Source organism: Megalobrama amblycephala, linkage group LG8, assembly GCF_018812025.1.
Source record: "Megalobrama amblycephala isolate DHTTF-2021 linkage group LG8, ASM1881202v1, whole genome shotgun sequence".
NCBI classification, from domain to species: domain Eukaryota; kingdom Metazoa; phylum Chordata; class Actinopteri; order Cypriniformes; family Xenocyprididae; genus Megalobrama; species Megalobrama amblycephala.
In genome coordinates, this window is record NC_063051.1 from 13,538,078 (window position 1) to 13,560,981 (window position 22,904).

General features: G+C 35.7%; 4 protein-coding genes across 25 annotated transcripts in view; 3 read left to right on the forward strand and 1 right to left on the reverse strand.

Moving 5' to 3' along the window:
* cadpsb (Ca2+-dependent activator protein for secretion b) overlaps positions 1 to 10,150 on the forward strand; it is a 91,469-nt gene extending 81,319 nt beyond the window's left edge. For all 22 annotated transcript variants that reach the window (XM_048199513.1, XM_048199515.1, XM_048199517.1 and 19 more), the window contains 8 exons: positions 1,722 to 1,877; positions 2,012 to 2,159; positions 2,672 to 2,746; positions 2,842 to 2,925; positions 3,106 to 3,138; positions 3,231 to 3,338; positions 7,577 to 7,681; positions 8,800 to 10,150. In XM_048199513.1, coding sequence (XP_048055470.1) covers positions 1,722 to 1,877; positions 2,012 to 2,159; positions 2,672 to 2,746; positions 2,842 to 2,925; positions 3,106 to 3,138; positions 3,231 to 3,338; positions 7,577 to 7,681; positions 8,800 to 8,976 — 886 coding nt within the window. In that variant the 3' untranslated portion in view covers positions 8,977 to 10,150. The remainder of the gene's footprint in view (positions 1 to 1,721; positions 1,878 to 2,011; positions 2,160 to 2,671; positions 2,747 to 2,841; positions 2,926 to 3,105; positions 3,139 to 3,230; positions 3,339 to 7,576; positions 7,682 to 8,799) is intronic.
* A 1,068-nt stretch (positions 10,151 to 11,218) lies between these two features.
* Positions 11,219 to 16,274, forward strand: cplane2 (ciliogenesis and planar polarity effector 2). The gene is made up of 5 exons (XM_048199527.1): positions 11,219 to 11,437; positions 11,557 to 11,709; positions 13,673 to 13,797; positions 13,902 to 14,038; positions 15,850 to 16,274. The coding sequence occupies exons 1-5, from the start codon at positions 11,332 to 11,334 to the stop codon at positions 16,085 to 16,087; spliced, it is 759 nt and encodes a 252-aa protein (XP_048055484.1). The 5' UTR covers positions 11,219 to 11,331; the 3' UTR covers positions 16,088 to 16,274.
* Positions 16,161 to 17,667, reverse strand: LOC125273822 (heat shock protein beta-7-like). The gene is made up of 3 exons (XM_048199529.1): positions 17,066 to 17,667; positions 16,849 to 16,965; positions 16,161 to 16,667 (listed from the first exon to the last, which is right to left on the reverse strand). Exons 1-3 carry the CDS (start codon positions 17,084 to 17,086, stop codon positions 16,488 to 16,490), a joined length of 318 nt encoding a protein of 105 aa, XP_048055486.1. The 5' UTR covers positions 17,087 to 17,667; the 3' UTR covers positions 16,161 to 16,487.
* Positions 17,668 to 17,669: 2 nt separating this feature from the next.
* Positions 17,670 to 21,294, forward strand: wdr82 (WD repeat domain 82). The gene is made up of 9 exons (XM_048199526.1): positions 17,670 to 18,077; positions 18,803 to 18,900; positions 19,489 to 19,555; positions 19,675 to 19,774; positions 19,852 to 19,968; positions 20,061 to 20,216; positions 20,297 to 20,366; positions 20,462 to 20,604; positions 20,871 to 21,294. Exons 1-9 carry the CDS (start codon positions 17,917 to 17,919, stop codon positions 20,898 to 20,900), a joined length of 942 nt encoding a protein of 313 aa, XP_048055483.1. The 5' UTR covers positions 17,670 to 17,916; the 3' UTR covers positions 20,901 to 21,294.
* The last annotated feature ends 1,610 nt before the right edge of the window (positions 21,295 to 22,904 follow it).

Here is a 22,904-nt window from a genome sequence, read left to right on the forward strand (position 1 = left end):
GTAGCCTGCAAAGGGTTCCAGACAGGCTTATGTGATTTTGTTATTTGAAATGAGAACTGAAAAGCTCTTCATTTTCCTCAATGTGCATGCCATTGAGGTTAGACTGTGGTGGTGAGATCTGGATTGCAACCCAAACCTACAGTCAAGCCGATGTTTGTTATTCAAATACAATTCTATACAATATAGCAAGTACTATAGATGGCCTTAAAGCTAAGACACATTGACTGACAGCTATTAATTTTTGACTAAAACTGTAAGGAAACAACTCATTATGGAATAGTTCTTTTTGATATCGTGGGGTCTTTAAGTTTAGTTATCCCTCTCATTCCTCCTCTTCCCTAATTCAGACCAATGCCATTGTATTCAATATTTAGCTACTATTTTATTCTCTTTTAGCAAGTGATTGATGTTGATTCTTTATTCAGAACTACTGGTAGAATTATCAGAAATTTCAATGGTAAGAAAAAATGTTCCTCGAGAATAGCTGAGACAGAAAGGTGTTCTAAAAAGTTAAGAGACGTTGGGTTTTGTTTTGTGTGGAAGGTACCAGTGGGTGTGGGTTGGTGGAACTCCCTGCCTGGTTGTAGCTCTGTCACTGCGTTGGTAGCTGATGCTCTGAAGTAGGCATTACTTCAGTGTAGCTGGCATCCAAGGCAGTAGAAACTAACACCCAACGAGTTCAAACATCAGAGTGGGCTTCTTTTTCAACAAATACACTAGAACGGCATCACATTTACTGTTGATCACCGAATCATACACATTTTAATAAGGAAATTATAATTTTGAATTTTCATTTCTTGAACCTAACCAATTCCAAGATAGGAGCATGATTCACTCTTATGTTTTAACTCTTCCCTGGCCCTTACAACACATCTTTCTACTCAGGATGGCAGCGTCCTCAGAGTCGACTGCATGGTGTGTTTTGATCTCGGGAGCTCCTTTAGTCTTGGTGGGCATGGGTGGTGAGAGAGAGCCTTTACCTACTTTAATACTTTGGCTTAAATGTATAGTTTACCCAAAAGTGAAAAATCGTTTACTCACATCATGTCATTCCAAACCTGTCTGATTTTCTTTCACTTTTTTTTTTTTGTCCACACAATGAAACTCAATGTTTTGGACCCCATTGACTTTCATTATACGGACAAAAACATTCTTCAAAATATCTTTTGTCATGAATTTGAAATGACATGGGGGTGAAAAAATGATACAGAATTTCCATTTTGGGGTTAAATTTCCTTTAAGAATTATATTGTAGGCTATATTTGAGAAGTCTTTAACGTTAACTTCAAGGAGTAATGATTCTCCTACTCCTACTAGATCTTAAGATGGCTTCACCTTAAAGCACCATCTTGCTTTCCATCTGTTAGTTTGCAGCAGTACCCGTGTAAGCCTTCTCTCACCATGACATTCCCAGACCCCTCTCCTTTAGAGCAAGTTGACAGAGCAAACTATGCATGAATTTAGGTCAGTCCTACAAGGTTTAATAACCACGCAAGGTTATTGATGTGTTTTGTAAACACACCTATCTTTTATTTTGCCATGCACCGATTGTGCAATCACATTCATAAATTACTCATTCCATTTCTGAGGGTCAAACTTTAGGACTGCCAGTTGGTGTATGGCTAAAATAAAGTGATCTTAAAAGCTTAGAGCCTCTGCATCTTCCTCAGTACCTGGATATCTTGAACACTTGACATCTAATGTCTTATTATACCTGGCAGCAATGGCTCGGGAACATCAGAAGATTTGTTCTGGAAGTTGGATGCCCTACAGACCTTCATCAGGGACCTACACTGGCCGGAAGAAGAGTTTGCCAAACACCTGGATAACCGTATGAAGCTCATGTCAAGTGACATGATCGAGACGAGCGTTAAACGGTAAAATAGTATCTCGTAACTAAACAGACTCAAAATGATTGATGGTACACATGAAGATTTGAAACATGTTTTAAATATGAATGAAATTTAATGCAAGATGACTCTTTTATTTCACAACCTTTGCTGGTCAACAGCACCAGGGGAGCGTTTGAATCGAAGCTGACCAAAAGCAGCCGTTCCACAGACTTTCGCATCCCACTGTCCTTATGCACCATGTTTAATGTGATGGTGGACGCCAAGGACCAGTCTGCCAAACTGTGTGCAATGGAAATGGGCCAGGAGGTAATTGGCAGAACTTTTTCTGATTGTTGTGATAGACAAAAGCTTTATCTATGTTGGTATTTTCACACATCATCCTCAGGAATGCCAGAAACATTTTCGGAGATTTAATAACATTATGCAGTTGTTAATGAGAATACTTTCATAGAATTGGAAGTGTATAAAGAATATGTTCTTTTCCAAAAGAGTCAAAAAACTATGAGAAAAATAATAGTACATACATATTTTGGTCTCCATTAATTACAATTTCATGATTGTTCAACCTTGTTAGTATTTATTTTGCAAGACTGCATATTTTAATGAGTAAACCAGTATATTTAGTAACATACAAGCATGAATTTGGCCATAGGCATCTGCATCTTTATGATAAATCTGAATTTGACCATGCTTTCTATTTCTATATAGAATTATCTTTGGTTTAAACAGCTGTGCAGAGAAAAACACAAGCTACAGCTGTCTTTATATATGCATTGTATAAGCTTGCCTAAGTATTTAAACCTGTCTCCACCTTTTAGAAACAGTACCACTCTCAAATCGATGAACTTATTGAAGAGAGTGTAAAAGACATGATTTCTCTTTTGGTGGCAAAGGTACGTTTTGAGAAAACGGTTGACATTACTGGATTGGTATGAGTCTAGTTGAATTGTTTGGTCATTGAGTTATTGGTTTTGTGCCACCTTATCAGTTTGTGGCCATTCTGGAGAGCGTACTTGCCAAGATCTCCAGGTATGATGAGGGAACCCTCTTCTCCTCCTTCCTCTCCTTCACGGTAAGAATGATCTCTTATCCTATTTTCAATTCTAGTGCAAGTCATTTTTGTTTATGTATTTCTGTATTTCAATATGACAGTGTTTTACTATAGAGATTTACTATATATACTGAAAATTCCTTATTTAAAAGGAGCAAAAAAATTGTATTGCACCTTGAAGGAACTTTTTATTCATTTCAGGTGAAAGCAGCATCAAAATATGTGGAAGTCCCTGTGAGTATTAAAAATTCACTGATATTTCTTACAAATCTTTCCAAATCCATTTTATGCAAAACTAACTTTTTCCCTTTTTCCGACTCCCACAGAAACCAGGGATGGATGTCGCGGATGGCTATGTGACCTTTGTCCGTCACTCTCAGGACATTCTGAGAGATAAGGTCAATGAGGAGGTGTATATAGAGAGATTATTTGATGTAAGTAAGATGCCGTAGCCTCCGTGCCTAACAAAGGAGGGCCCATCCAAAATGTGGCAAAACAATGGGGCATATGAGGGATAAGTCACATTTTGAGTGCCGAGCCTGGAGACCTTACATCCAGACACATAAGGCCAATCATGACCTGAAGCTTTCAGTCAGTTCCCTAATGTCTCATTGCTGTGACTTCCTGTTCCAGCTCTCTGTGCTCTGGTGTTTCATTAGCCACGATGCATTGGACCTTTGTGCTCTGGTGTTGTGTTAGCTAATGTGCGTTGGGCTTTATGCTCACAGCAGTTTCTTGTTTAAGAGGCAAAGTGTCACCAAGTGGATTATTTATAAGACAGTGCTCTCAAAAGAGTGAAATTTATTTAAAACCCAAAAATGTGACATTACACACTTAGTTTTTTTTTTTAAACATACATATATATTATAAAATAAAATATATAAAATAAAAATTCTGTCATCATTTACTGACCCTCAAGTTGTTCTAAATCTGTATGAGTTTCTTTGTTCTGTTGAACACAAAAGAAGATATTTTGAAGAACGTTGGTAACCAAATGGTTTCTGGACACCATTGACTTCCATAGTATTTTTTCCATATCATGGAAGTCAATAGGGACCAGCAACTGTTTGGTTAACGTTCTTCAAAATATCTTTGCGTTCAACAGAACAAAGAAACCCATACGGGTTTAAAACAACATGAGGGTCAGTAAATGATGACAGAATGGTGAACTATCCCTTTAATAAAAAATATTTATTATATAATAATAATTTTACCCATATGGTAATCAGGGATTTTGAAACCATCAAAGCAATTCAAGCTTATAATATCAGTTTCGTATTTTTTGCAACTCCAAAAAAACAATTCCCCACTGCTTTAATTAACTTTATTTGGGGACTTTTCTCAGCAAATATTAATATGCAGCTAAATCAATGAATGTTATTAATTTGATTAAAATTTGTAGTTGACTGACAGCACTAATTTTAAACACCAACTCTCAAAGGCTATAAGAGAGCACTGTTCGATTTAGAAAAATAATCCTTTGTGATTTTGTGAACATGTGTCTTCGTTACACAATGGCATATATATGTGTTTATATATTTTAAAAAGAAATGTAACAGATGTGTGGACCAGTGGTTGTTTTGAATACGTGAGTGTGTGTGAGGGTTTGTCAGCATTTTTATTATTATTACTATTATTTAAATTTCTGTTTTTGTTTCTAGTATAAATGTGCGTGTGAACATTTGTACCATACTGTAATAAGAAGTGTGTATCAGAATATTGTGGGGAAAAAAGTGTGTGTGTGTGTGTGAGTGTCTGTTTGACTGTTAGGAAGTGTATTACATAACTTTTTGCTGCTTTACTTGCTTGTGTTTGGAACATTTGTGACACACATCTTATGCATGTCTGTTGGATCTGCCTTTTTTAATTTAAAATTTAGTGCTTGTTATGTGCATTATATTATTTTTTTTTCTCCTCATTTGTAATAATGCATCTAACATCCAACCTCAAAGACCCACACTGAATCAGGCATTATTTCTCTGGTTTTTGCTTTATAGTTTCAGTCTGGCCCTGTTAAAACGTCTTCTCAAGATTTCTGTCCAAACTAATCATCATCAGTGAAAGGCTTAGAGGCATGAAATCAAAAGCAATTATTAAAATAGTAAAATCTAGAATGGCAGCTGCCATGTAGTAACAATTGTTACTGAACATTTTAATGGCAAGAACAGAATGGCATATAGAAACATGCAGGTTTCTGAATGTAAGAATTCACTGAGTCATTCCAGTTTAGTTAAAATGAATTCTTGCTTGGAAATTTGTGTCAAACAGACTGAAACTGTGGAACTTCGTAAGGTTCAGTGTGGTCTTATGAGGTCAGTTGTCAAAAGGCATATTCAGCTGAGGGCTGTTCATCAAAATGATTAGTCACTAATTAATTGCTAATTCAACTATTAAACTTGCATTCAGGGTTAGATTTTTGAACAAACCACTTACCCAAAGTGTTCAATTTTAAAACATACGTGACTCAAAATGTACGTAACTTAAAGCGTACGTAAACATAATTTGTACTGCACTGTAAAAATAGATTTACAAGAAAATCCTATTTTAGTCTTTCTACTTCAAAATTTCATGTTTGATTCAGTGTTACTTGCAGTTTCTTTGTAATTATTTGTGAAATGAGCAATTTCTGAGCGAAACATGTTTCAGCGTAAATCCTACACTAAATTTTTTCAGTGTATGGACATGAATGATATTTCAAATTGCGTGGCTTGTTGGTGAAAAATCCCATATCTTGGGACTAGAACATCAACGGGATCTTACAAGCTGAATATCTCTCTCTCAGCATCATGGTCTGAATAGGGAACTGTAGTGTTTTTTGTTTTGTTTTTTGTAATATGCAACTTGTTTTACAGATTGTGGTTGCATGCAACTACATTTCTGTATGTCTGTTACATCATTTTCATTACATTCTCCCTCTCTAAACACTTTGTACTCACGTTATCCTAACCCTAAGACAGCATCCTGACTCATTCTGCATTCCTTCTAGGACAAAGTGGAACTTATCTCTAAATGTCCTGATGTTTGATCACATTCTGTCGAGTGGCATGAGTTCTAATCAAATAATCTTCCTGTGTACATCTTCTAGCATGACCCACCTCCTAAAAATCCCCACTCATGCACAAACACACACACAGCTCTCAGCCCTGTACACTCACCTGCACTCTCTGCATGCACTGCACGCTCCGACCAGTCACCTCTTTGAAGTGGACAGGCCAAAACAGAAATCGCCGATCAAACCATCAAATGACCCTAATTCAACAAGAAATCTGATGTAATCACATATCAAGCGATCATATTTATAATAAGTTAAACATGAATTGGCAAGCTCTTGAGAACTGATAATAGCCCACTTCAAAACTCCCAGATTGATCTGTTCACATACAGTAGGATACAGCACTTCCTCTTCTAGATGATAGTTTACATCATTCATGCTGTTCTCTTTGAACTACAAAGCATTTAGGTCATTCTGAATATGCATGGTTCTCAGATTTAGAGATTTTCAGAAAGATAAATATGGTTTAAGATAACAGTACAACACTTTTGCCTGCAAGTGCCGTATTCTCACTTTTTTATTAGTTTGTTTCTGAGAATTCTGATTGTGATTGCATTTAATTTTTTTTTTTGCACCTTGGGGAGTTGCTTTTGGGTTCTAGGGTGATTTTTAAACTTTTAACTACATACGCAAGTGCTGTTTTATAACATTAAATATGATTAATGGTATGGAAGATTGTTTCTGCCATGAAATAAAAAATAAAAAAGTGACTTTTTATCTCAAAATAGATATAAAGTCAGAATTGCGTGATATAAAGTCAGAATTGTGAGTCGTAAAGTCAGAATTGTGTGATATAAAGTCAGAATTGCAAGTTATAAAGTCAGAATTGTGTCTTATGTCCAGTTGTGAGGGAAAAAGATGTTTTTGTTCTCAGAATTGTGTTTAGAACTCACAATTCTGACTTTATAACTCGCAATTGCATGTTATAAAGTCTAAATTTCGAGATATAAACTCGTAATTCTAAGGAAAAAAATTCTGACTTTATAAGACACAATTGTGTTTATATCTCGTAATTCTGAGAAAAAGAATTGTGAGATATAAAGTCAGAATATCGTGATTATAAACTCCACAAACCATAAAAAGTCGTAATTATTTAGTGGTGGAAACAAGCTTCCATATAATGGTGAAAGGAGGAAAGCATTGGATTTTTTTTTTTCTCATTTGGCTTTTAAAAGCTAAAGACTTTTGATTTGACTGAGGGTTTTAATTTAAGCTTGTGTCGATAATCAGATTTTTATTAAGTCGTTTGAACTTAGGTTACGGGCTAAGATGTACATGTAGGGCAGATTAAGTAATTGTTTTATAGTAATTATGCAGTTTTCTAATGCATGATTTATTTTTTCAGATGGTCCTATTGCTGGCTCTTGAAATTAATTTCAAATTGTCTGACTAACCTTGGTTCTAAGTGAGGGTGTGATCTTGTAAATGTTGGTATCAGATGTGTGTGTGTGTGTGTGTATGAATGGTGTGCGTAGGTTTGTGTTTTGTAAGATTACTTATGTCTGGCTGTGTGGCTGTTACTGTATGTCTTAATGTATGTCTACACATGCTGGTCTTTTGCATGCGTTTGTTTGTCTGTCTGTGTTTTGCTGGAGAATGCTGTGTTTTTGTGCTTTGCAGCAATGGTACACAGCCACTATGAATCTGCTGGCGACCTGGCTGACTGAACGCATGGACCAACAGCTTCATGTCTATCAACTCAAAATCCTCATCAGGATTGTAAAGGTATTTCTTTCTAACTTACATGGAAGTGTTTATGCTCTGAAGCTGGAGTCATATGATTCTAACCACATTGTCTTGTTCTAGATTTCAATCTGTGATTCAGGTCTTGCTTAGGGATGCGCAATATTGGTCTCACATCGTTTATTGGCAGCGTTTTTTCATTTAGGTCTATTGGATATTCGCTGTATTATATTAGATATTAAATTATGCATGCTCTTTTCCCATGTTTTTACATTTAGATTACCTTTGCTGCCATCTCACTGAAGTTAAGCTTAATATTAGCTTAATAACACTGCAAATCTCAACATGCAACATCCATTTTTCATACTGTACATTACAGTATTGTGCTTCCTAAATTCACTTGCAGCTCTTAAAATTATTGATTTGAAATTAATTTAGACAAAATTGTACAGCATATATGTGCAATATGAGGCAAAATTGGTACCATATAGTTTATTGCCCTTTTATTTTTTTTAATTTAGGTCTATTGGAAATTCACTAGGTTATATTAAATATTAAATTATGCATGCTCATTTCCCATATTTTTAAATTAGCTCTAACACTCAAAGTTAAGCTCAGTAGTAGTAATTTAATAACACTGCAAATCTCAACATAAACATCCATTTTTCATGCAGTACATTATAATGTTGTGCGTCCTAAATTCACTTGCAGCATTTAAAATGATTTATTCGAAATTAATTTAGACACTGTATCTGTACCATATTGTTTTTTGGCTGAGTTTTAAATTTAGGTCTATTGAATATGCATTATATTATATTAAAAAATCAAATTATGCATGCTCATTTCCTCCATTTTTAGATGCCGTCTTCTAAGTTAATCTAATAGTAATTTAACGACACTGCAAATCCATTTTTCATACTGTACGTTATAATGTTGTGCTTCCTAAATTCACTTGCAGCATTTAAAATGATTTATTTTAAATGAATTAAAAATAGTATCGAATTTTAATTTCAGCTATTTTTTGGTACTGACTAGAATTTTAATATCTTGCATCCCTATTCTTGCTATTTTTTCCTGGTATTGTTTGACATAAGTCTAATAGTATGTACTGGGGGAAAACATAGTGCTTGAGAAGGTACTGATATCTCTCATTCTTGTAGAAAAAATACCGAGATTTTAGGCTGCAAGGCGTTCTCGACTCTACACTGAACAGCAAGTCATACGACACGGTACGGAACCGGCTGACCCTGGAGGAAGCCACCGCCTCTGTCAGGGAGGGGGGCATGCAGGGCATCTCGATGAAGGACAGCGACGAGGAAGACGAGGAGGATGATTAGAGCATCGAGCCATCCGGTGCCACCCACCACCCTGAACCTGACCCATCTATCCAATCCAACCCTACCCTACCCAACCCCAACACTTTAAACTTAGCCTGATAACGTAAGATGCATGTAACAACTCTGATTACCCAGTTAGCCACTCTAGGATTTCCCCCATCAGCTCGAATTGCCCACAAACGAAGCTAAAAAAAAAAACAATAAAAATCAAATAATTGTACTAAAGAGTAAAAAGAACGTTGCAAAGACCATGATTGGCAATTTTAGCTGTGTCATATCATAATAAAGAACAACAAACTAGCACCAATTTTTCAACTCATTTATTTGAGGAATTTGTTTCTATGTGTTCCTAAGCAATATGGAGTACCATTTGTTTGATAATGTCGAGTGAGATTATTAGGTGTGTCCCTGTCCAATGCGATAACATATATGGCGCTTCTTTGACGTACTCTTACATACATTAATGGTACATTGTTGTGAAGATGAGTGTATGGACCCTTTACTTTGTCTTGTCTGTTTTTAAAGTGGATGCCAACTGCTTCAAAACTAAAAATGAACCTCTGTATTTAAGTTCAAAACTGTTAACTGTAAATGTCTTCTGTGTCTGCACACTTCCATTGTACCTTTTTCCTTATTTGTGTCGAGGCTCTGTGGCCCTATGTTGCAAATATCCAACTAGCCATTGTCTCACAGGCATCTTAAAATGAAAATGAATTGGTATTCTAGAAATGCAATATTGTCATACCTCCATTTTGATATCTCATTGGAGACGTCTTTTAATTAGATGTCAGAAATGACAACAAAAATGGCTATATTTTTGGTTCGGTTTCACTTTTACAGAGGATCTCTCTCTCTCTCTCTCTCTCTCTCTATCTCTCTTTTTTAAGTTTATATGTCCAATTAAAGTCATTCTCTTTATGTAGATCTGTTGAAATTGCTACGTGCCATTTTTGGGGTCTCACTATTGTTTTTGTATATATGATGCTGTACATTGCATTCTGAGCCATTGCTGCATGCCTGTGGGATCCACCTTCTCCAAAAGCTTTTTTGTTTTCTGTGTCGATTAGCTGGTGGATTCATTCTTGCGTTTGCCTTATCAAAGCCAACAGTTGTAATATGCAAGAGCTGTGGCCTCTCAATAAAGATAACATGATGTACTAATTTAACTGTAAAATACGTTTCTTTTTTTTTAGATGTTGCCCTTAAATTCAGGTTTGAGAGTCTGAATGCAATATTTGCATTCAATATTCAGTGACCCATTTCATTTGATAATATTAGCCTACTAACTGGCCCTTATTTATTGCCTTTTTCCTATCACATATTTTAGTAAAAAATTTAATCATAGATTAGTATCATTCCAAAGAAACTTAATTTTACTGCATTAATTTATAATTTTATCTTGTCTTAACTTGACAAAACATATCGTTGGAGAGCTCTGAGAAGGTTGCATATTTTGTGACTGTTCTGTGATAGAAGTGACAATTTGTGACAAGAGAACGCGTAAATAAATATTTAAAAAAACAACAATGGAATGTGGCTGTCACCCGGTGGCTATTTTTGGTATAGACGTTATTATTCAGAGCGAGGTTGTTATGGATAGACAATGAAGCGAGGTGTTTTCAATGGCATCGGCTGTAAAAAGCTGTAGCCTATAATGCTCCTAGATCACTTATAATTGTTCTTATGTTTTCTGTAGTTTTTATAGCTACTGAAATTTCTTGGAAATATATTTTGCCGTGTTTCGTCAGCAGAACAATCCAAAAACATTAAATAACAGTACAAACCACTGATGACATGTACGTCTGTCCCTCACTGCCTCGCTTTCATTAGAAAAAAGATGGCGCCAGACAAACGAACTTCAATTTTTTTTTTTCCTTCAAATTTGGAACACTTGGTTAGACATATTACACACACACACATATATATATATATATATATATATATATATATATATATATATATATATATATATATATATATATATATATATTGTATAAAATAAAAATGTTTAGTACAATAGCTGCATTTGCTTTACAGTAAACTTTTTTTTTAAACTTTCTTTTTTCCCCCAACTTCTGTATTCTAAAGCATTCAAATAACCATTTAAAGTAGGATAGTGCATTTTCACGTCTATGTTTAAAAGGGACAGCTAACGAGTTAAACTAATGCACTTTTACGTTTTGTTTCGTTTTGTTTTTTCCTCGAGTAGCCTCTCTTTTTTCCCACTGGATAATGGACTTTTATTTTGACGTATTTTATTTTGGCACTTAACCCAGTTGGCTTCACGTTCGCGCAGATAAAGTTATTTGATATCACATATAAAGCACAATAGTCTCTTCATTTATCAAATTTAAAATGTCTATCCCACCTGGATCCATAATCGTGTCGGACTGGCACCGCTGTGCAGACAGCAGAGAGTTTTTCAGCAAAATACTGCACAAGAAGAGACGGCGAAAGTTTGGTAAGGATGATTACCATGGATACAGCAGTTAGGCATCGCTGTACCTTGGGTACATAAAAAGAATGATTGTCAGCGTTTGAAATTCTGTATAAATTACGTGGTTTTCATATATTGTGAAGGTCTCTTGGAGGCGCCGATGATGCCTCCTCATATGAATGTGGACATCGTTCGCTACAAGGTTCTTATTTCGGGTAAAACTGGAGTCGGGAAGAGCGCTCTTGCTGCCCGTCTCGTTGGCCTGGATCTCCCCAAAATGCATTATGAGACCACAGGTAACCAAACAAACACATTTAAAGTAGTTTTACTATTGTAAAAAAAAAAAAAAATTCTCCTTAATAAATTCATAGTACTTTTAATAAATACGTTTAAAATTATCTATACACCATGTGAGTGGTCCATGGTGCGGGTCGCCATAGATATACATAGATTCCTCACTAGCGGTTGTTTCTATATATAGCCAAAGACTAACACAAGACGCGTCACTCGTATTAATGAATGGGAGAAAGTGCAACGTGCAATATGGCGGAATAAGTCCCGCCTTCTAAATAAGAGCCAATCGCCGATTGGTAAAGTCACGCGTCACTGCAGCGGCCGTTAGAAGCTCCGGTTTCTATAGAAACAGTCAGACGCGCGCCTCAGAAATGAGGCACAAGAGATGCGCATTTAGGACTGCATTAGGTTGATCCAGCCTGAAAAATACCGTTTTTTGTCATGATTCGAGCGTTTAGAAACAATATTTACGAGACAGTTGTTGTCAGATTTTATTGGTGATTTAAAATATGAAATTTAATCGAAAGCTTGGCAAACAGCTTTAGAGAATTTGATGTTTCCCCATTCAAAGAGATAGGAGCTGCACTTGGATGCCCTAGAGGCGTTTCAAAGATGGCCGCTGAGTGAAATGACTTGTCTTAAAGGGACTTTGATATAGCTAATTTTGAAGCCTGCTTTCTCCAGAAGTCGCAGGCTGCATATCGATTAGGTCTCATGTAAGAAAAGTAACCGTTAGATTGCAAAGTAAGAAAGAAATTACAGTATTATGGTTACTTTTCTTAAATAAGACATCCTTGATGACGTATGCAGCCTTCAAATGCGACCCTCCTGCAGCCTCCGAAATGAGACGAAACTTTACATAAGCCGTACGCCATATTGGAACGGTCAAAGTCCGTGAACGCTCGAGAGATGTATGAATATCTATGGCTGCATCCGAAAACCTAGGCAGCTGACTTGTTGCCTCGCCGCCCTAAAAGGCAATGACTTGTAAGGCAGCGTTTGTGAATGAAGGCACCTCACAAAACTGATTTCGGACAGACTTCTGAGGCAGCGAAACAGTTTAATGTTGTACCGCAAAATAGTGCGAGATTTGATGAGAACTAAACAAAAATTTAATTACTACAGTAGTAATTTCTCGCTAGAAATTACATCAAAAGTGGAGAATGTTGGTCAAAAACATACATTTACGCACAAACTGACCAGCAAACGCAACTTCCGTACACCATCTTTATTTTCTAGCTCAACGGTCACAGAATGGAATCAAAGGCAGCGAAGGACACATCTATGCTGCCTTTAAAAATAGATCAGATGAAGGTATCTCAGGAGACAGGAAGTGAAGCTAACTTTGGATCTACTTCCTCCGAAGGCAGCATTTTCCAGTTTTCGGACGCAGGCTTCATCTGCAATAGACTTCAGCAGATGATTTTGCTAAATTAACACAATACAACAAGACGAAGGCGTCCGCTAACACAACGTTAAAAAGTTACCATAGTTATTTATGTAATATTGAGTTAATACATATCTAAAAAACACAAACCAACACATTCTGTGAAAGGTTATCCCATTTCTTAGGGAATTTTAATCTCCGTGGTTTCTGCAATGTTGTGGCATCATTGGTTCTTACTGTGAGTGATGACACGTTGACCGTTCCAAGATGGCGGGCGCGCTGACGTGTCTAGAGCAGTCGAATGTGGTATCTATGTATGCATAATATCTATGGCCTTCTCATGTTGGCCTTGAGATGACCAGTTACATAACACGCCTATTGTTATAAGACGCTTTTTTGTGGTGGATTAAATTAATAATGAATGATGACAAATATGCTTGCTACAATATTTGAATGTCTACAATGGCATTGTTAATAGAAAGACTTTGAGTTATGCTGCTTTCCATCCACACCAATAGGTGTCAGTACGCATCAATAAAAGAACATCAGTGATCACTGTGTGTCATTGATTCCTGTAGGAATAGAGACAACAGTGGTCTTCTGGCCTGTAAGACTAAAGGACACTGGGCGTGTGCTGTTTTTCCGCTTTGAGCTTTGGGAATGTGGGGAAAGTGCCATGCGAAGATTTGACCACATGTTACCGGTGAGCATCTCCAGCACTTAACATTCCCTTAAACTACAAATTCTGTTTCACATTTTAATATAGGCTGTGATTTTTAATATATGGTGTCAATCTTCTCTGTTCAGTCATGTAAGGAACAGGTGGATGCCATTCTCTTCCTGTTCTCCTTCACTGATCGCGGCTCCTTTGATGATCTTTCAAACCAGATATCACGGATCACAGAATCTTTAGATCGAGTGGTTAAATTGGTGGTTGGCACCAAGTATCCTTCAGCTTTAGCATCTGTTTACAATCAAATAAATATGTTGCAGGGTTATTATAGTTAACTATAAAAAATATATATATAAATATTAACTAAAATAAAATATAATGTACTAAAAAATAATGTATTCAGGCCTGGTTTCACAGATCGGCCTTAGATTAACCCAGGATTAGGCCTTAGTTAAATCAGGATATTTAAGTAACTTTAAAATGTGCCTTAAAAAAAAGCCTAGTCCCAGACTAAAATGTCCGTGGTTTTTTTTTAGCTGTTTTAACTAGGGTTGCAAAATTCCGGGAATTTTCAAAGCTGGAAACTTTCCATGGGAATTAACAGGAATATATGGGAATTAACGGGAATATATGGGAATTAATGGGAATAAACACGGAATTTGCAAAATTGCAGGTTAGCCTATAACAGGGTACTTAAATGTAGTTGAAAAAAACATCTTGCAGCATAATTTTGGTTAAAACAACCAGATTTAATGCAATTTCAGTTGAATTTTTACCCTGACATTCACATAGCACACTACTTACTGCAGGGCTATTGAGGCCACACCCCCTGCATGCACTGTGCATTCCCCCAGTCCATAACATGCAAATTTGATCAAAAATACAGAAAAAAACAGTAATATTGTGAAATATAACTACAATTCAAAATAATGGTTTTCTATTTTAATATACATTAAAATATAATTTATTTCTGTGATGCAAAGCTGAATTTTCAGCATCATTACTCCAGTCTTCAGTGTCACATGATCCTTCAGAATTTATTCTAATATGCTAATTTGATACTCAATTATCAATGTTGGAAACAGTTGTGCTGCTTAATATTTTTTATATTTAAAATAGAAATATTTTGTAACAATATACACTACCAGTCAAAATTTTGGGGTCAGTAATATTTCCCTTTTTTTTTTCTTCTTTTTTTTTTTTTTTTATTCAGCAAGGATGTGTGAAATTGATAAAAAAAAAAAAGTGATATTAAAGTGATATTGTTAGAAAAGATTTCTATTTTGAATAAATGCTGTTCTTTTTAACTTTTTATTCATCAATGAATCCTAAAAAAAAAATATTACAGGTTCCAAAAAAATATTAAGCAGTGCAATGTTTCCAACATTGACAGTAACTGAGTATCAAATCAGCATATTAGAATGATTTCTGAAGGATCATGTGACACTGAAATAAATAACACATAACAACTGCTGCAATAAAAATATTTATTTTACATATTTACTAAATTAGAATTAATTGAATGCGAAAAAGAAATTTCATGTTATGACCAAACAAAATGTTTATATATATGTTTGTATATAATACATTTTATATAAATATTATAAATTTATATAAATTTCCCAAAATTTCCAATTAATTCCCGTAAATTTCCATAAATTCCAGTAAATTCTTGTTAAGTTTCCAAATTGGAATATTTCCAACATTCCTCCGGTTAAGTTCCCATTTCCGCCCCGTTGCAACACTAGTCTTAACTGAAAACAACTTGCACTGACATATCTTAAAATATGTCAGTTCCATTGTTTTGTCTCAAGATATGTCTCCAGTAATGTTTTTTTCTAAGGCACGTTAATAAAAGATACTTAAACGTCCTAATTTAACTACGGCCTACTCCTGGCTTAATAAGCCCTGTCTGTGAAACCAGGCCTAAGTGTAATTAAAATGAAAATGGAAAATACTAATTCAAAATATTAATAAAATATATTATTGTATCTCAGTGATACTAAAATAACATTGCTGTGTTGTTATAACGGCATAATAGTATATTTTCATGTGACATTGTCATGGCCCTTAACAGCGCAGATTTGACTTATTTATGCACACAGACGTGACAGAGAGCGACGTAACACATTTTCAAGAGGTGTGGGGTCTTCCGGTCTTCCGAGTGGGAGGTGATGTGAGCGCGGGGCTTGGTGAAGTAGCGCCCCTCCTAAATTCCCTTGCAGAAAACCTGTGGCACCAGGACTGTATGGCTGCTTCATCAGTCTCCATCTCCCCACAGGCTGCTCTCAGAGAAACAGGCTCAGAGATCATTGTATAGCTTGTATGTGTGTTGTAGATCAGTTTCAAATGTATTGGTCAGTATTTATGAATGGACTATGCTGCTATGGAAATGCACTGAATACCCAATAAGTTTATTAGCCATTTCAGTCCAATGACAAGTACAAATATCTGTGAGTCAAGAAATAGTCTTTTAAATGGTGAATAAAAATAATAATAAAAAAGTCTCAAATGAGTCTGCTTCTTGTTTAAGTACAGCTGCAACAAAAATATTGTTATATGCATATATTCATAGGCCACAGATTATATACATTGAAGTCAAAAACCTTATAACATTTTTTGTTTTTGGTAAATAACCTAAATTATGTGATTTAAATTACCACAATTTAAAGGGGAAAACAGATTCAAGTTCCTAAAATGCTCAAACATACATCCATGCATTAGGTCTTCACTTCTTTGATTGAATCCGTGATTAGCGGGCCTTTTGCTGTTTGTTTTTGAGCTTTAATACTCAACAAACCATCTTTCCCTAGAGAAGATGTGACTGACATTGGATCCACATCAGCAGGGAATTGGCACTTCTGACAAACAGTGTCCATAATTGTGCCATCTGATGCCAACTGATTTATAAGGTAGGGAAATGGAAAAGAGAAGAAATTAAACCAATCATAAGAACTTCAGAACAAAGTAATAAACATGCCTAGAGATTTCAATCCTGTCTGAAACTAAATTATCTTCATTTTTAAAAGAAAACGCCTCACAGCAAAAACTTATATTGCCATTACAGTTTATTTTGCTTACCTTTTCTGCACAGACTTGTATTGAATTATTGGTGGAGGTTACAATAACTTCTTCTGGTGCAAACTCACTTACATTCACTGTGAATATATAAATATCTCCAACTGTGCAAATTTCCCCCTTTGAAAAACAGATTCAAGGTTAGTTCTTTATTAAGTTCATATTAATATGTTCATTGTGTTAGAACGAGTTCTCTGCAGAGATTTTTAACAAAACGTACCTTTGAATCACCGCTTGCCATTGTAGATTTGTTTGGTTAGAAAGGAAACAAAGATAATCCAGCTCTTTAGTTCACTTCAAAAGATTTTGCCTGCTTTGTAATCTGTAAGCTTTTGATGCTCATTTTCTCAGTGTAATTGTCTAGATAGAACAATGCAGTGCTTACTTTTATACCACTGGCTGGTTTTGGGTGAGGCTTGTATGATGTCTATGTGCAGAATGTGTCATGTAATAGAGAAAAGAGTAGATTCATCTTGTAGGATGATAATAATATCCTCTGTCTGTTCAGCACTGCATTTATTTAAAACCGTCTGTTGGAGAACACCTTAGAAAATTTTGATCACGATTTAATAAAAACGAGACTCGACCTAGCAACAAATACAAATTAACAACAGAGAGCTGATGTGAAATTCCACATCCACATTACAGCTGTCATATCAATAATAAATAACCAAAAAATTCCCTTGTCGTTTTTCGTGTACGTGATGGAAAGTTAATATAAGAGGGTAGAGTAAACAGACCCCTAACTAACTTAGAAGTCTTCCCCTCGCTTTGACGTTCAACTCAACTCGACATGGGACTTTTATTCTAAAAGACTCGCAGGTGTGGTGGCCATTTTGTAAACCGCTTTACTACCTCTAGCTTCATCTCGTCTTCCGTAATCCAGTTCATTGACGAATTTTGTCGGCGGGCTTTTTTAACGTGACAGAAATGCACATCTGAAAACTATTTTCATTTAAAAAATAATATCACGTCACACTCGCAACCCACAGCACTGATTAACCAGATCCAGATTTACTCGCTGTTTTTAATTTGACGATCCCCAACGCCTGGCCAGGCAGAAAGGCCACAATGAAACTCACAGACAATGTGCTGCGGAGTTTTAGGGTTGCGAAGGTTTTCCGAGAGAATTCGGACAAAATCAACTGCTTTGACTTCAGTTCAAACGGCGAAACTGTAATATCGAGTAGCGATGATGACTCGATTGTCTTATACGACTGCCAGGAGGGAAAGTAAGTCGCAAATGAATGTGATTTTCCTGCAACTGTCTGCTGGTGTTCCGTTTCGTTCATAACTGGGGGTTTAAAACACTGATCTTGGTTACAGGCGCATTACGAGATATGTGGAAGATTAAGATCGACTACATACGCAATAAGAAATGAGATTTATGGATATTACTGTTCATAGAGAGTGTTGTGGTTTGAATATGTTTATGTACAGTAGCTATGTCCGATTCGTGAATGAATCTTTTGAGTCGGATCTTTTTAATGAATCAGTTGAACCGGTTCACTGACTCGCCAATTTTATTATCGTGCGTCTTATCAAATCTAGTTTAGTATTATTTATTAAAAATGCTAATTATATTTAAATTCTAAGTTAATTTGTAATAAAAACCGTTGTTGATAAAGCTAGTATGGTTTAATCGGAATGATTTAATGTAAAATGCCAATCTCGGACGTCAAGGACCATGTAATGACGTAAAGAATCGCTGATCCTTTAACCGGATCTTTTCGAAAGAACCGATTCGCTTAAACGAGTCGAAATACAGTCCAAGTAGAGGTCGTATGCTAACCATTAGCATCCACGCCTCTTTCTGAGATAATTGCCCGCCTTGTGAGTGTAAAGTCAAATATATTGTTTTTAAGGTGAAGTGTTCGGTGTATATACACAGACATTTCATGTAACGTCATCTAAGCAAGCAGATTAACTTATTTATTCTTCTGTCCTTTTATATCAGACCCAAACGGACGCTTTACAGTAAGAAGTATGGTGTGGATCTCATCAGATACACTCATGCCGCCAACACTGTCGTCTACAGCTCTAACAAGATTGATGGTAGGACTTTATAAACTCAAAGTATGATGTTCTTTTTCAGTTCCTATGCCTTTCAGGTTTGTTACGATGTGGATAAAACGTTATCCAGATGTTTATGCAGAAGAAGGTTGTTCAGTATACATTCTTTTACATATTATGACAGCAGTGTCCAGCAATGTGATATGCTTTATTTCACCCAAAAGTACATAATTTTTGTCACATTTTATTTTTATATTTTTTTGTATAATTACGTGCAGTTATATGACTTCATATTAGAGAGATTAATGGCACATTTGTAATTCTAAAAATGAAATTGTCGTTATTCATTCTTTTATTTTTATGTTGGATTAGTGGTTTCCTCCTGATGTTTGTGTGAGGCTGTCTCCTTGTGCCTGCTCTGGGTTGAGGTAGTTGTTTGTACAGTTTTTAGGGTCTGTTATTCTGCCCTGTTAAGGAGCTAACTGTACAGACTACTGCCTTGCCCAGGGTTGAGCCTATTCGTCTGACACCGTATACCTTACATTTTACATATCCACTTATAAAATGTTCTTTTTGTAGCTTTACTTTGATATTTGACATTTTCTTCTCACTACCAATGTGGTTCTACAGATACTATACGATACCTGTCCCTACATGACAATAAGTACATTCGCTACTTTCCTGGACACAATAAGAGGTGAGGATCTGTGACATTAAATTATGTCTGTTCTTGGTTTTATGGTCTTCTTTTTTTTTTTTTTTCCTAATTGTTTATTGGCATTTGAGTTATAGTGCTCCTTTTTAATGCCATTTCAGGGTTGTTGCTCTGTCTATGTCTCCTGTCGATGACACATTCATTTCTGGCTCACTTGATAAAACTATTCGTCTGTGGGACCTTCGCTCACCTAACTGTCAGGTAAGCGGTATTTTTATTTTGGGTTGGTGTTTTTCTTGTTAGTCTATCTTTGATTCTAATCTTGGTTGTGTTCACAGGGCCTCATGCACCTGCAAGGGAAACCCGTGTGTTCATTTGATCCTGAGGGGTTGATTTTTGCTGCGGGAGTGAACTCTGAGATGGTCAAACTTTACGATCTTCGGTCCTTTGATAAGGTAACACTGTCTAAAACTGCATCCAAGAAGCAGTAACGAAATCTGACTTTTAAAATGGTAAAAATTTAATACTTTTTTATCTCCTACCTCAGGGCCCATTCGCCACATTTAAACTACAATATGAGCGAACGTGTGAGTGGACGGGTCTCAAGTTCAGCAATGATGGAAAGCTCATTCTGGTCTCCACCAATGGAGGAACGCTCAGAGTGCTGGATGCTTTCAAAGGAGCCGTTCTCCACTCGTTTGGGGTGAGAAAATAGTTTAGTTTTGAATTGGGATTTTCCAAGTTTAAGTGTCTCATGGAGTGTGTCCCTCTTCCTTACTGCAGGGCTATAACAACAGTAAAGGTGTCATTCTGGAGGCTTCTTTCACACCAGACTCTCAGTTCATCATGATCGGTAAGTCTTCACCAACGCTCCTCAACGGATTGAGAAAGGACTAGAGATAAGTTTACAGAGGGTGATGCCTGTCTCCTCAACATATGGGTTTTCAGGATCAGAAGATGGGAAGATCCATGTGTGGAATGCTGAGAGTGGGATGAAAGTAGCACTTCTTGATGGGAAGCACACCGGTCCTGTCACCTGTCTGCAGTTTAACCCCAAATTCATGACCTTTGCCAGTGCCTGCTCTAACATGGTAAGGCTTAACCATCAGGTAGAAACTTATGTGATATATTTGTTGTAGCCCGGCCCAAATGTAATATGTGCACCTTTTCACATTTTCTGCACTGGTTTTAGAGGAAATTTGCAAAGATAACCAAAACAAGATGTAATATACTTAGAAGTTAAATAGGTGGTGTCATATTCCCCTGCAGGCCTGATTATAACTGTATAAATACTACAGTGGTCACTGCATCAGTTCACAATAATCTGATATGTCCATCTAAAATCTCACTTCCACAGGCGTTCTGGTTACCCACGATTGATGACTGATGGGCAGCTGTCAGAAGTGTCGTGTTCTTCCAGCAGGTGGCAGCATTAACCCTTCTCTCGGCACACATGGGTTTGCTCACCCTAGGACTTTTGGACTGTAAATAGATTGGCCTTGATGCCAAGTTGTATTTCTTTGTTCATTTTATATCTGTATCATTAAAACTTTTTTTGTAAAACATTGTAAAGTAATTTGTTGACATTTGTTTTGTTTGAGATTGCAACAAAGTGCTTGATAAAATTGGCTTGTGCAAAAGGTGATGTAAAACATTTCTGCAGAACTGATCTTAGCTAATCAAACGATAGCAGAACTCGGCATATGTAGATTTAGTATCTTGTGCAGTCTGAAGAAATGTCAGTGAAACATTTTTAAAATAAACATGTCCAAATTATAATACAACCGTCTAAAGATATGGTTTTGAAGTCTTTCCAACATTTAATGCTCATAGTGTGTTGTTTGTACCTTAATATACTTGTCTGTGTGTGTGTGTGTGTGTGTGTTTGTTTGAGTGAAAATTGCTTTTATGCCATTCTTTTTCAGGTTTTTATAATACCAGCATTCTTGTGAATTGCTTATAAAACAGAAATCTGGTAATCAATATCCATTGACCACCCTTCTCTCAAGTTTGATTTAATTTTGTTTAAGTTACTTTGCACTTACTGATGAAACAGTTGTTTTTACTCTAGTTTTGGGAGGAAATGGGAGAATGTGAGTTACTTCAATGCTTTAAATGAAGATTGTGCAGTTGCAGCTATCTGTTCTCTTTAATCCATTAAATATTTCCAGAGGTTACTTTGCAATCCAAATGGGTATTTTTCATTAGCTTTCTCAGTTTGTCAGAATGACCAACATGGGTTTAGTTTTATTAACAGGCTTCAACTTTTTTTTTTTTTAAGAAAGTCACATTAAAACTGCCCTCAAAACTGTTTAAAGTGACTATTGTTATTGTTTTCTGCTGCTTTTTAAATTCCTTTTATGTATGGAATTTGTTTATCTTTGTCCCAAACTATGAAATCCATCATAATATAATTTTTTAATGTTTTGAAAATATACACAAAAAGTGAAGTAAGGCGTTTTTATTTTTGTATGAATAATGTTTGCACCAATAAAGAGTTTTTAAAAAAAGTGTGTACAAAACCATTACAAAAGAATCAGTTGTGTCAGTGAACCCCAAGCTTGAGATGTGTGAAGAAAAGGTAACTATTACTTGTAAAACAATATATTTGTCAATTGTGGACAATTGTCCAAAAAGTGAAATATTGAATTGTGTGTATAGGATACATAACATGAATTTATCATTGCAAGACAATGATTTGGCCTTGTTATTAAAAAAAAAAAACATTTAATTTGAAATTTAAAAAAAAAAAAAACTTTTTAGAGAAAAAATATAAGGGATTGATAAGTGATAAAGTTGTCAAATATTGTCATTACCTCAGCTTTTGTATTAGAAACACCCAGTGTTAGGTTTTGTTTGTAATATAATGCCACGGTAACATTAAGTACAGTGTTGTAAATGTTTATAATTTTAAAATGAAAGATATGTCTAGATACGATCATGTGAAGCCAGTGAACCGTGTAATGTTTTATAATTTTACAATAGGCTACATGCAGTGATACCAGAAAGAGACTAGTTATAAAATGTACGAATTACGTCAGAACATGAGTTTGTCGCTTTGAACAGTAATCTGTCTGAATAAAGAAAATAAAGAGCACTTTACAGCATCATGCTGTCTGTTAACACAGAAAATGATTTTGCCTCGTTGAAAAGTTAGAGTTAAACTAGAATGTTATATACATTAAAAAAAAATTAGAAAAAAACAAACAAACCGTCATTATGGTGGGAAGATGCTGACCAATGACATAACAACAAAGTACATAATTCAGTTATGCAGTTCCTTACCTGCCCAATAGAGGGTGGTACGAGATATGAATTGACTTTAGTTTGGGGGAATGAATTGATCCTAAATACATTACTTTCAAATCCAAATCAAAAGATTTAAAAGCCT